The sequence below is a fragment of the Aethalodelphis obliquidens genome, unplaced genomic scaffold (assembly GCF_003676395.1).
Source record: "Aethalodelphis obliquidens isolate GAN/ISIS:26980383/991018 unplaced genomic scaffold, ASM367639v1 scaffold11, whole genome shotgun sequence".
In the NCBI taxonomy this organism is placed as follows: Eukaryota; Metazoa; Chordata; class Mammalia; order Artiodactyla; family Delphinidae; genus Aethalodelphis; species Aethalodelphis obliquidens.
In genome coordinates, this window is record NW_020837955.1 from 39309214 (window position 1) to 39322813 (window position 13600).

Here is a 13600-nt window from a genome sequence, read left to right on the forward strand (position 1 = left end):
ATTTATATTCTAAATTCTTAAGACTGAAATTTTGAAAGCTAAGAATATAGGAAAGTTCTATTAATATTTTCTGAAATTATATGTATTGAAGTTGACCTTAAAAATTTGAGTAATTTCTAAAAAATTCAGTGTTCTAGAGGGTTCATATTTGAAATGTATGTCACTTCCACAAGATATTGTGATATCTAGTTCAGAAAGACTATTTTAGGTATATAATATTCGGGTATCCACTGTTTTGAAAAAGGCCAGAAAAAAGCTTAAAGAAGAACTAAGCTGTTCTATATAGAATCCAGAAAAATGGTAGTGGCATAAAGATTATATTTAGTAAGTACCTATTACGTACCCAACAGACTAGATGCTAAGGAGTTACAAAGAAAATGAAAAAGACAATATCAAACACAGAACACTACCTTCTATGATCAACAGCCATCCTTAGATCCTCTTATTTAAATAGCTATTCAATCTGAGCTTATCAAAAATTATGGCTAGCATGTGTCTCCAAGGAAATGAACGCAGCCGGAATTTACCTTTTCACCCAAATCACCCAAATCGCTAACAGATGCATCGCGCTCCCATACACCAGTCGCGGGCAGCAGCTCCGAGTCCTCACAACAACCCTGCGAGCTGGTGTGTCAACCACCGCGTTTCACAGACGAGGAAGCGTAAGCAGAGAGGCGGGGGGACTTGTGCAAGGTGACAGGTGGGTGGGTGGCTGAGACCCTCATTTTACAGCCACGCCGCCTGCTCTTCAGAGCACAGAGCATTAGGAGGAAAATAAGGGACGACTTTCTTTTCTCTGATCATATAGAGCTTTTCACTACCTTTGGCCCCTTTGCTGAAACTCAAACACTGGTAGCAATAAATCAGACCATCTGCTGACTCTTGCACTGGTTGGGGGATGTCAGGGTGGAAAGTGCAGCATCCCAGCAACAAGAGTGACTGTAAAGTAAAGATGAGACGGCCGGGCAGCCCGGCAGAGGCAGAAGGAACCAGAACCCGCAGTGGCCAAAGGAGGCTGCTAGTTTCCCTCCACCTTCTAAGGTGTACCTGCGGTTCAGCTCCTCCACACCTGAAGGCTATTTTCTACATTAAGAAAGGAACGCTACATGCAGATAAGAGCTAAAAAAAATTTTCAACAGAAACTGTAGTCCTTCCTTTGGCTGCTAGGATTGAATGCTTGCAGGGTTTTCACCATAAAGCAATGAAAGCCAAGTCCCAACACATAAGAGATGCTTAAAAAGGTGAGATGTGTCTTTGACCTACTCTGACAACATGATTGGTTTACTCCACAATTATTTACCTCTATGACTTTCTAAAAAAAAATGTATATATATGTATATGCACACGATCCATGTCAATAAGATAAAAACATCATAAGATTTCATTTTAAAAGTGACTACATCCAAGAGTCCTTTTCAAACGGTTTGAAAGTCTAGTTCAGGTTTCCAAAGTCTAGTCCATCCTTTAATTAAAACCATGACCACTTGAGAGGTCACTTCAAAATGTAGAGGATGAAGAATGAATCTGCTAGGCGTGGGGATCCTTCACCCTTTCAGGGTTGCATGTCCTGTCCTGTCCAACTCTCCAACTAGTCTGTGAGTTCCCAAAAGCAGGGAGGTTTTTACGTTTATCTGTATCACTATTGGACCATTTGCATAATAAATAATTTATAAACATATACAGTGACTCGGGGACATCACGGCTAGAATAACAGAAGGTTACATATATTCAAGAAGTTCAAGTCATAGTGCTACTGAGCGAAAGCTTCCCTATGGCTTAACACCAGCCTGAAGCCCAAGGTCCTCTATTTTTGAAGATAACATTTGAAAAATGTTAAAAGCAGCTTAGTACAAACCAAATGAGTTACACAGGCTTTCTGAATGGGAGAAGAACTGCACCAGAGTCTGCAGCAGCCAGCTGGGACCAGGCACTCGTCTTTCCTTCTGTTATCAAGTGTGTTAAACGTCCTCCATGGGACAAGCATGTCAGATGCCGGGGATACGAGTATGCAAAAACCATCCCTGCTATACTGTACTCTGCTATGCTGTGTCATAGCATCCCTGTTACACTAGCGTAAGACGTCCCCAGTGATGTGCCAGGGCACTCTGGTGTGCCCCACAAGTGGGTTAGAGACACGCAGATACACTGAGGCTGAGACACTTGTCTCCTCAGACCTTGGGGCAGTCAGGCAGTGCCTGGGACAGCTGAAGCCCTTGAGATGGTCATCTTTGGCTGCAAGCAGCTTTGACCATTTCCTTAAGGTGCCATAAGATACTCTCACTTTCAATGATGGCTATGATAGAAAACTGCTTGAGAAACTGGCCCAGAGCAGTGATTTTTTCCACTTCTCTTTTTCCTTCTGTTAAGCTCTTGGAAACCACTGTGGAAAGGAAATCTCAGAACTGTGGTCGCTACTGAGAAGGGTCCTTGGAACCTGTAAGAATCTCAAAACTAGAGTTTGAAAAACACTGACCTACACTGCCATGATGAAGGCCGAGACCAAGTTTTACAGAAGCCCAGCAGAGAGTTTTCTAATTTACACTGCGGAGGGTCAGGGAAGCTTTCCTGGAGCAGGTGACCTCTGCGTGGGATCTTGTATGACGGGGAGGAATTAGCCAAGCCCGGAAGAGGCACAGACATTCCATGTGGAGGGAAGACCATGTGTCAAGGTACATGGCACACAGAGAACCACGTGTGTCGACACAGCTGGCACACTGACAACGCATATGGACCCACTATGAGGCGGAGCTCCAGAAGCACAGATTGAAGGTCTTTGGGGCCAACCTAACAAGTCATGACTTTTTCCTGAGGATTATGGGGAGATACGGAAGAAGTTTAGACAAGGAATCCCTGACGGTGCCAAGGTGGGAAAATGACTGGTGCACGTCAGGCTGGTGACAGAGAGACGAGTTACTATTATCACACGTTACAGGTGTGTAAAGCAGAGAACGCAAGAATACGCTCTTCTAGGATCGCAGAGGACAAGCCAGGAGTCATCAGGTACAGCAGATGAAAGCCCCCCAAACCAACCTCAAGATCGTTTCACTGGTGCAGCAGTTCTCAAAAGGAATCATGTAGCCGACTTCATGACCGATGTTAACATCCATTTCGTCTGCCACCCGGAGGGCGAGCTGGACCACAGTCTGCTTGTGGACCTGTGTGCACACCACGCCCCCGTGCTGGTAGTGGATGGAAAGGCAATATTCAGCACACCACTGAGGAACCTTTAACGGGGACAAATGAGACAGGATCAGCCCTGCTAGGAAAACACCACCACCACCACCAAAAAACCTCCAAGGGTTCATCTTATAAATGAGTTGTTTTCTTCCACCAGTGAATCACTGGTGGGCTGCATTACAGCTTAGTTGGTGAAACTGAAGAATCTGTGTTTATGCAGAGTTAGTACTAGTAAATAAAGTTAGGAATAAACAGGAGTTAGCAGGGACTGTAGAAGTTAGACTCCCAGATGAAAAAAAGGAAGATAAAAATAAAAGGCAAAGTAAAAAAAAATTCTTTTAACCTCAGCTGTTCTGAAAAGACTAATGTATTTAAGATTATTATTTTCTTTCTGGTTAAAAGAAAGCACCATCAAAGATATGGCTTCTGGTAGCAACTTTTTATTTTTTTATTTTTTTGCGGTACGCGGGCCTCTCACTGCTGTGGCCTCTCCCGTTGTGGAGCACAGGCTCCGGACGCACAGGCTCAGCGGCCATGGCTCATGCGCCCAGCCGCTCCGCGGCATGTGGGATCTTCCTGGACCGGGGCACGAACCCGCATCCCCTGTATCGGCAGGCGGACTCTCAACCACTGCGCCACCAGGGAAGCCCTGGTATCAACTTCTATGCTTTAAGCAATATAAATATTAAATAGCATTTAGATGAAAAATAGTAGCTCAAAATTAAAACATTTACATTTAAATCTAAATGACCATAACAAAGTAACCAGATAAGCCTACTTTACATTTCCCTGGCAATAAAAGCTAAAATACACTGGCATTTATCATCTAAATACAATGAAAACTAAGCTCAGCGAGATAATTAACCAATCCATCCAGATTTGGGAAGAGCCAATTCCAAGGCTGCTCTTGAGTTATTTATTTTTAAATCCTTTTACTGAAAATGTATTATGGTTCAATTGATTTTAAATAGTTCATTTGCATAAGAATTATTATAGTAGAAAGTACTGAATTCATTTGTATGCTGGAATCTTAGGGCACTGTCAGTAAGTTATGCTTTGTTACATGTATTTTTAAAACAAATCATTCTGAGTGTTTTTTAACAGATCCAAGGTATTTAAAAGTTTCAGCATTTTTAATTATCTTCAGATTTGCTATTTACTAGACCCATCGTGGAATTCTTAGATTTTTAAAAAATTTATTTATTTATTTTTGGCTGCGTTGGGTCTTCCTTGCTGCGCACGGGCTTTCTCTAGTTGCGGCGAGCGGGGTTCTCATTGCGGTGTGCGGGCTTCTCGTTGCGGTGGCTTCTCTTGTTGCAGAGCGTGGGCTCTAGGTGCACGGGCTTCAGTAGTTGTGGCACGCGAGCTCAGTAGTTGTGGTACACGGGCTTAGCTGCTCTGCGGCATGTGGGATCTTCCTGCACCAGGCCTCAAACCCGTGTCCCCTGCATTGGCAGGCAGATTCCCAACCACTGTGCCACCAGGGAAGCCCGAATTCTTAGATTTTAATGCTATAACTTGAAAAATAAACGTAATTTACTAGAAATCAAGTAACTCCAAAATGAACACCTGCTGCAGACTGCAGATTCCCGATGATTAGAAGTGTAAACGTAGTTCCTCTATTTCAAGATGAGTGTCCGCCTTGTCAACAGGTTGAAAACTAATCAGCAATTATTTCCTCAATAACTTTGTTGCATGAAAGATGAACATTTAACACGCTACACTCAGGAAATCTGGAATCGAGGTATATCACGAGTGACCAAGGTCAGGAGTTCTAGACCTGGTGTGCCATTAGGTTGTTATTTGTAAATCACCATTTCTCTAAGCTTCAGTTTCCTTTCCTGTAAAATGGGTTGAACGGATGAGACCTACCCTTCAAGTCTGAGCTCCTGTGCCATTTTCTCCCCAAGGCTTGCTGCGATACCTCCCCTCCACCCCCCACCAGGAAGGAGACCCCACAGTGTACTTCCTGACAGCCATGGCATGGACCGTGGACCACACTTCCTGCAGTTGCTGGTCTGTTCCAGTGCAGGTCTGTTCACCCCACTAGACTATGAGCTCTGGGAGAAGAGAGATCTGTCTTGGTCACCAAATAATCTTAAATAAGTTTATTCAATAAATATTTGTTAAATGAACAAATTAATTTCTTACATTTTCCAGAAATATTTTTAAATTCTATGATTCGATATATTCTACCTTGAATTGCTTCACAATCACACCTAACTGGGAATTCACATAAAAGTTTCTATCTCCCTCATTCCCTAGGAAGTTATTTTTTATCCTTGTCAAATCCTTACTTTTTAACCCGATTCCCTATTCCCTTCATATCTAGGTCCTTAGCTGAGACCTCAAATGACACTTTTGTGAGAAATTATATTAAAACTGTTTGAATCTTTGTCTCCCCACTAGAGTGGAAGATCCTTAAGGTGGACATGCGTGGTTCATATTTCCCCCAATACTTAATAGAGGACCTGACACATAAGAGGGATAATAAATATCTGGATGGAAGGATGGATGAAGACATTAGAATAATTGAAAAGAAGGGAGAGAAAGGCTTAGACTCAGGACTTAACATGGGAGAGAAGTAATAAAAGCAAGGGACATTTATTTCTAAGGAAGAATGAACAGTACTCACTAGCAGACTAATTATGCATAAGAAGAAACAAATATTTTAAGATCCCTGACTTAAAATACTAGGGCAATGGCGTCGTTAACAACCAGAAATTTAAAAGTAAAATAAAATAGAATGAATGAATGAAGCTAAACAGTAGCATAAAGTGCTTCTGGGGGGAGCGAAGTGTTCAAGGGGAGGGAGAGAACCTTCAGGAGAGCCGGGAAAGTGGTCAGGGTTAAGGTCATCTTCATGGGAGGACATCCAGGTGTAGCCAGCCTGAGATCAACTGCAAAACAGGCCAGGAGCCTAAGTGAGGGGCCAAAGCTAGAGATACACACAGAAGTCCTAGAATTTCAGAGCTGAAAGGAATGGCAGGCACGTAGGCCACGGCCTCATTTTACACACAAGGAAAGTCTTAGAAGGGTTACTTGCCCCAGTCATCCTGCCAGTAAACAGCCCAGCCACAACCTACGCAAATCTTCCAATTTCTCATCTGGCGTAATTTCCGCCAGGCCACGGTTGCTTCCGAACATCTTTATACAAAGGTAGTAATAGAAGCCATCAGGTTCTCAACCGTCAACGCTTTTTACTACTCTTTCTAGCCTAACAACAATGTCAGGGGACAGTACTACGATGACAGTGGGCACTATTTTACACAGCTAGAATTGCTGCTGAAATGACACCATTCAGTTTCACTAAAACACCTGGATATACTCAGTCTGGTTATTATTCTAAGATCCAGGATAGCTGCTTTCAAACTCTAGAATTCTACATGATTCAGATGATTATGGGCCACGTTCCCAAGGTTCCGACTTTGTTTTCTGAGTGCATTTCATTTATTTCTATTTACTCACATAAACAAATTCTGCAAGATTAGACTATTACAGTATGTTTATAATGTTATAAACATCATACAGGCCTGGCAGTGCAATAAATATCAACAATCCAACAGTCCTCACTGTCCTTTTTGCCCTCCTCCACAATAGAGCAAATGATTTCACCTATGAGGCAAAGAAAATAATTCAGAAATGGGACAGCTCTTCTAGACATCAATTCAAATCACCAGCGAAAGACTGAACACATGCATCTTGGGCTTAATGTAGGGATGTCTGCTGACACAGCCAAGCTGAAAGTTGAGCACAAGTCACAACTAATTGCAGAGCACCCACCCCACGCAGCTCTGACTGTGTACGACGTACTGCCCCTTTCAGTAAGTCACACATGGATGACGACAGTAAGTGATGCAAATGCAAACTGAAAGGGTCGTCTCTGAACAAAAAGGAGAGGCACATGAAATCATCTCTCCTAATTATAACAACTTCTGTGCTTAGCATACCTTCCGAATCACCCCAAGCAAGCTGAGGCACGCGGTGAAGTTTGATGCCTTCGCAAAGTATCGGCTGAAAAGAATTATGATTCAGCAAATGCCAGAAATGTGAACATTTCATAATTTCAAGCGGCACTAAGATTACAGCTTCACAGGGAACTCTTGCATTCTCTGCACTTACAGCAAATACCGTACCATTCCGCGCCCTGATTCTGATTCTCCTCTGGGAGTGGCTTTTTCTTTGTCCCAACAGTACCTTACCCTTCTCACCAATGCATTATATGCCTTGAGATTTCATGTCTCTCTCTATAGTTTCTCTTTGGAAGGTACGCCCCCCCCCCAACCCCCCGGCATCTAGAATATACTTTAGTACTTAGCAAAAGGTGTGCAATTTGGTGAACAAAACAGAAAACTGTTCTTTTATAACTGAAAAAAACAAACCTATTTACAAATTTACCTGGGCCTTTCAGCAACAGATAACACCCACATTTATATATTTGGTCTAGAAAATTTCCCTACTAGGAATCACAACTTCAAATATTTTCATTCTGAACTCATCCAACAACTTTTTCACATTCTCTCAATCCAGTTTTCTGGACTGTGTGACGTGCCACACGTGCTGAAGCCTGAGCGGTGAAGCCGGCTCCGGGTCGCACAATCAGGCGCAGACGCTGACAGAGCGCGCCCGGGTCCTGGCTCTTATCTCCTCCCTGCAAGCAAATCACCGGGACTCTGGCCCATCTGCCTCTACGAGAGTAGGTAAGAGGGGTCCTCCGAGTAACCAAAACCTAATCTACGTCAAGGCTTCGCCAGCTTGACTTCGTAACCGGAGCTCTACAAATTGTACAAATCCGGAACGCGAAGCCAAGACACTCCATCCCCACCCCGGGCAACAGGGAGGAGGCTGGGCTGCTGGCCTCTGGGAGGCTGGGGCCCAGGATCCTCGGCTGGTCCAGATCAGAACCAGGAGGGCAGCGGAGCAGTCTCGTTGCTGCCACCGCAGCAGCAGGACAGCCACGTGAGCCACACTGGTGTGGAACCTCCTGCCCCTCCGTCCACGGCTAGAGATTGCGTCCCCTCCTCTAGCGGATGTACAAGTAAAGGACGCGAGACACAAGTCATCTGTGAGACACAACGCTACTACAGCTGAACAAATTCCAGTCCCAAAGGCCCTCAAGCCCTCGTTTTATGTCCCCAGCCTGCCCATGGTGACTGATTCCTCTTCTGGGCCACCCAGAGCGTGGCTGTGCCAAGGTCCCAATCACTCACTTTTATTTAAGAACCAGAATCACGAAATCCAAAGCTGAGAGGAACCATAAGGTCCAGCGATTCACCCAAAGGCATGAATCTCCACAGCAACGTTCCTGCAGGGCGCACGAAGCTGCCCGATGTGAGCCAGACGCCAGAACTCATTCCTGAGGAGTGGGTCCCCTTCCGCATTAAATGTCACGTGTCCCTGGATACCGTAATTTGTATACCTCTTGAGCGAACACAGGTAGACTCCGCCAGCGGAAAATGCGGAGTAAGTTACTCAGCTGATAAGGTGCAGTTGTTCTAGACCAGCCAGCTTCTTAGTTTAGGCTAAAGCTCAGGTACGTCATGCTTATTCAGCTCACTGACCCAACCATTTCGGGGGAAATTTCAGGACAAGGAAGTAAATAGATGGTTCTAAAAATATTTCACTGTCTTTTAGGCTTTTTCATAAATCTGTTTAAACAATAGTGTGGGTTAGCAATTCTGAAACTAAATTTTGAGCATTCTAAGATTGAACAAGTGAAGATATTATGAATAATGAGTGCTAAGTTTCTCATAGTTAGAGAAAGGAGTTACAAATATGGAAGTGGGGAAGGCTAGAATGAACGCTGTACAGCTGAACTGGAATCAGAGGCATCAGTAGGAACCCATGGTTTTAAAAATAGAGAGACAGAAATACAGATAAAACAGAAATATACATAGAGAAAGAAATACAGAGAAATAGAGAGCAACAGAGAAAGACAGAAATCGAAAGAGCTAGAGAGATAGAAGGAGAAGCAGGAGGGCCTAGAAGCAACTGACAAGTCAATGGCCAATGGGCACTTAGCACCCATCTCCTGGTTTTTAAATACAATTCCCACTAAAATGAACCACCAGGGCTCCTTGAGAAAAATGGCTGTTTCCAAGACTGGAGCAGGGAACATACTAGATGAGCCTATAACATCTTACTGGGCCAGAAAGCAAAGAAATGCTCAGAGAATGATGTCAAAAGAACACAGAAGGCATCCTGAAGGGGTTCCCATAGGCCACATGGGGGACGATTTGAGCAACAAAATAAACGGGCTTAGTAATGAATTATCACCTACAGAATAAAATAAGAATTCATGAGTCCACACTGACATAAATAAATGAATAAATAAATAAGGAAGAAGAAAAAGCTCAGTTTTACAGAAGAATTCCAAATATTAAATGTATCAATAGAAGGAATTTCAGAAATAGAAAAATCACCATTTGGTTACTACCGTGTAATAACGTCAAAGGTAAGAATCGTCCAAGGATGCTAAAATTAGTAGCTGGAGGCACGACAAGAAGCAGACTCTACGTAGCCTCCAAGTATCTCCCCATATCTCTTAAATGATAGGGGGGGAATTGTAACTTGACGATAGAGATCAAGACAGTCACCACCTTACCAAGTTATCAAAGTTAACATCACCAGTCATGGGAAAAATCTTCTGTCTCCTGCTACGATGCCCCGAGGAGGACACATAGCACTTCTGTGCTCTTCCTGCCGCAAACGCAAAATTGGAATCTAATCCAAAGGAAACACCAGACAGATTCAAACTGAGGGATGTTGTACGAAATAACCAACGTGTACTCTTCAAAAATGTTGTGGTCATGAAGGACAAGGAAAGACTGAGAAGCCGCTTCAGATCAAAGGTGATTAAGGAGAAATGACAAGGAAATGCAATGTAACTTTGGATTGGATTCTGGACTAGAATTTTTTTTTTTAATGACAAAGGTCCTTAGTGGGTAAACTGATGAAATTTGAATGTTATAAGTTAGATTTTGGTAATTATGTTGTGGCTAGCCCTGTTTTAGTAGATATTGCTGAAGTATTTGGAGGTAAAGGATATCATATCATCAACTGACTCTTAAAATGTTCAGAATAAAAATCAGTGTGTGTGTATGGAGAGAGAACAATAAAGCACGTGTGGTAAAATGTTAACTTTGGTGGAATCTGGGTGAACTATATGTGGAAAATCTTTGTACTATTTTTGCAACATTTTGTAAGTCTGAAATTATTGCAAAATAAAAACTTTCATTTTTTTTTTTTTTGGCTGCGTTGGGTCTTCGTTGCTGTGCGCGGGCTTTCTCTAGTTGTGGCGAGTGGCGGCTACTCTTCATTGCGGGACATGGGCTCTAGGCCCGTGGGCTTCAGTAGTTGTGGCACACAGGTTTCAGTAGTTGTGGCACACAGGCTTCAGTAGTTGTGGCTCGCGGGCTCTAGAGCACAGGCTCAGTAGTTGTGGCACACGGGCTTAGTTGCTCCGTGGCATGTGGGATCTTCCCAGACCAGGGCTCGAACCTGTGTTTCCTGCATTGGCAGGCAGATTCTTAACCACTGCGCCACCAGGGAAGCCCCTAAATAATTTTTAACTTGCCACTTGTCCACAGAAACCAGGAAAATTATACTCCTTCAGTTTTCATCCTTAGCTTCTTATGACAAACTAAATCATTCATTGTAGCAACAACTCATCACAACAAACAGAAAATCATAATAAACCCTTGATATTGGCAGCTATAAACAAGATTAAAGAAAAAAAAAACCTGTTGTCCATTTCACCCCTCTTCAAGTTCCATTTAGAACAAGTAAGCCCCAGAGGTAATAAAAACCTTAAAGCAGCAAAGTATAGTAGAAAGAGTTCTTAGAATTCCAGCTCAGAAAGTTATGTGACATTCGTTAGACAAATTATCAAACCCCTCTGGGCCAGGGTTTCATCATCTGAAAAATGAAGGGGTTCTATCAGATTATCTCTGTGGTCTACTCTATAATTCTCACATCATGAGAACCTACAAATGAATTTCATAATAAAAATACTTACTGCTTGCTTTACAATTTAAGTGTAAAATAGAGATCTCACTCAAATCAAACTTCAAGTTCAAATATGACAACAATAAACTGGCCAGTAAATAGTCATTAGCTGTCTATCCTAATTCTTTCCTCCTTTTTAGATCCTGGAGTGTGTGGCTCTAGGCCTGGATCATATTTGGCCACTCGGTTATTTCTTACAGTCTGGAAAATAAGAACTTCCTTGTGCTTCTGACTTTCTGTAACTTAGCCAACTTCACCAATAAGCATATCCACACATTCTGATTATCAGACCGCTGGACATGTAAACATGGCAGTTAATCCCCAAACCTGTGGCAGGCAAATAACATCTATCACATCTTTTAAAATATAACATGCACAACAAAATAATTTGAATAGGTTTTTCTGCTATTCTAAAGAACATTCAGTGGTACAATAAACACAATTAATATCCACCTACGTATTAACTTTTATTCAGCTGGCTTTCATAAAGAAATGTAGGGAAGTAACTTAACTGTTGTGCCTGAATTGCTAATGCTCTTTTTTGTTTTGTTTTTTGGTTTAGATAATATCATTATTAAAACAGAACACTATGCTGTGACACTGTGATTATTTAAGTAATACAAAAGTACAACACACAAAGTAAATGCTTTTTTGTAGTGGCTACTCACCTGAGAGCTCTTGCCACATTTAGCGTCTCCTGAAACGATCACAATTTGACTTTGAAGCAGATTCTCCATAAAGGAGTATTTTTCCTTCCATATTGGAAGATCTTCTCTTTCTTTCAGAAGTTTATAATAACGTGATGAATATGGCAATCCATCAAAGGGGTTAAGTTCCAGATCCTCACAGGCCAAGATCCCCTCCTCATTCCCCTCACTGGAATCGAGGGATTCAGGAAAATAGCGTTTTTCAGAGGAAGAGTTTGGACATTCCAGTTCTTCTTCTTCCATCTTGTCCAAGTGAGCTTAAGCAGCTGGCATTCTCCTACAATAACCCACTGCACATAGGGTTGAAAGTGCACATATACAAACTCAGATGTCCCAATGGCTAGGACTTCAGTTCAAGGTTTTACAAGCTGAATTCCTCAAATCTGCATCTGTTCTTCTTTGCTGCATGAGCTACTATGCTGGCTCCCCAGCACTCTTCAGCACGTCAAATGATTGTCAATAAACCACGCTAAACACAAACAAAAAAAAAAGAAGGAAAATCAGGTACATATACATACAAGATGTTCAAAAGAAAAAGCATACGCATTCAAAAATAAAAGCACGATTCTTCCTGTTAACTGGTTAGTCTTTTATTTCTGCTGTCTGTTTAAAAGGCCAGGAATAATATAGGTTAATTCTTAAAGTCTGGTTGGCTGCAGTTTTTTCCTGGCCAGTTTGGAAAACAATTCCACACTGGACCTGGTGCTCTCTGCCTGATCCGCCTCTATCACAGGTCCCTGCATCTTGATTGACAGTGAATAGAAAGCAACAGGGGGACATTGTGAGTGTGAGCCTCGATCACGTGGTCACTAATCCCACTACAAAAGAGATGCCAGACCCTATAAAAGGGAAAACTGTGAGGGCTTGGGGAGTGTTCTCCAACACTGGCTACAAGAGTCTACTACTTATTTATTTATTTAGTATTAAGAACTCCTCTAGTTTAAAGGAGAATATTAAAAAAAATACTTCATTTTACATTTGCTTGTGCCAGTTTACAAAGTCAAGTGAGCGAGTTGCTTATTTTTTTCCATCTGAGGCTATGGCTAGCTTTTGTTAATGAGGTCTTTGTTTGCTTAATTAAACCAGAAATCTCAAGCATATTTCTCGAGATTCCTGGGTCCTGAGCCCAGTATGTCAGATTGAAGAGGCAATAAAATACATTTAATTTAAATGAAGAAGTGAAAAATTGCCTAAGAAAAGGTAAAATTTATGCTAGTAACTCCCTACGTGTCAGGTAAGGGGTCCTTCCTTTTGCAATCACTGGTGATTTTTTAAAACTCTAATCAGTATTGCTGGAAATAAGCACCTTTTCACATCAATCAAGGGAAAACTAAAAAGACAGAAAAACTTGAGTACAAAAGAACAAATAATAAAATACATTTCATGATATCTTGTCACTCAGATCACTCTTTTTACAGCACCCCATTTATTGGAACTATTGCTTTTTTTTAATGTATAACACACCACTTTATTTTTTTAACTTCCTTTTTAAAATTTTTTTCAAATTTATTATTTTTTAAATTTATTTGGCTGCGCTGGGTCTTAGTTGCGGCATGCAGGATCTTTTTTTTTTTTAGTTGCAGTATCTTTTTCTTTTAGTTATGGTGTGTGAACTCTTAGTTGCGGGGTGCGAACTCTTAGTTGTGGTGTGCGAACTCTTAGTTGTGGCGTGTGGGATCTATTTCCCTGACCCAGGGATCAAACCCGGG

The 13600-nt window shown here is 42.0% G+C and overlaps 1 protein-coding gene across 3 annotated transcripts in view; it reads right to left on the reverse strand.

Moving 5' to 3' along the window:
• DHX32 (DEAH-box helicase 32 (putative)) overlaps positions 1 to 13600 on the reverse strand; it is a 51082-nt gene that overhangs the window by 26173 nt on the left and 11309 nt on the right. For all 3 annotated transcript variants that reach the window (XM_027112915.1, XM_027112917.1, XM_027112916.1), the window contains 2 exons: positions 11853 to 12360; positions 3031 to 3224 (listed from right to left, as the gene is read on the reverse strand). In XM_027112915.1, the coding sequence (XP_026968716.1) occupies positions 3031 to 3224; positions 11853 to 12134 (476 nt within the window). In that variant the 5' untranslated portion in view covers positions 12135 to 12360. The remainder of the gene's footprint in view (positions 1 to 3030; positions 3225 to 11852; positions 12361 to 13600) is intronic.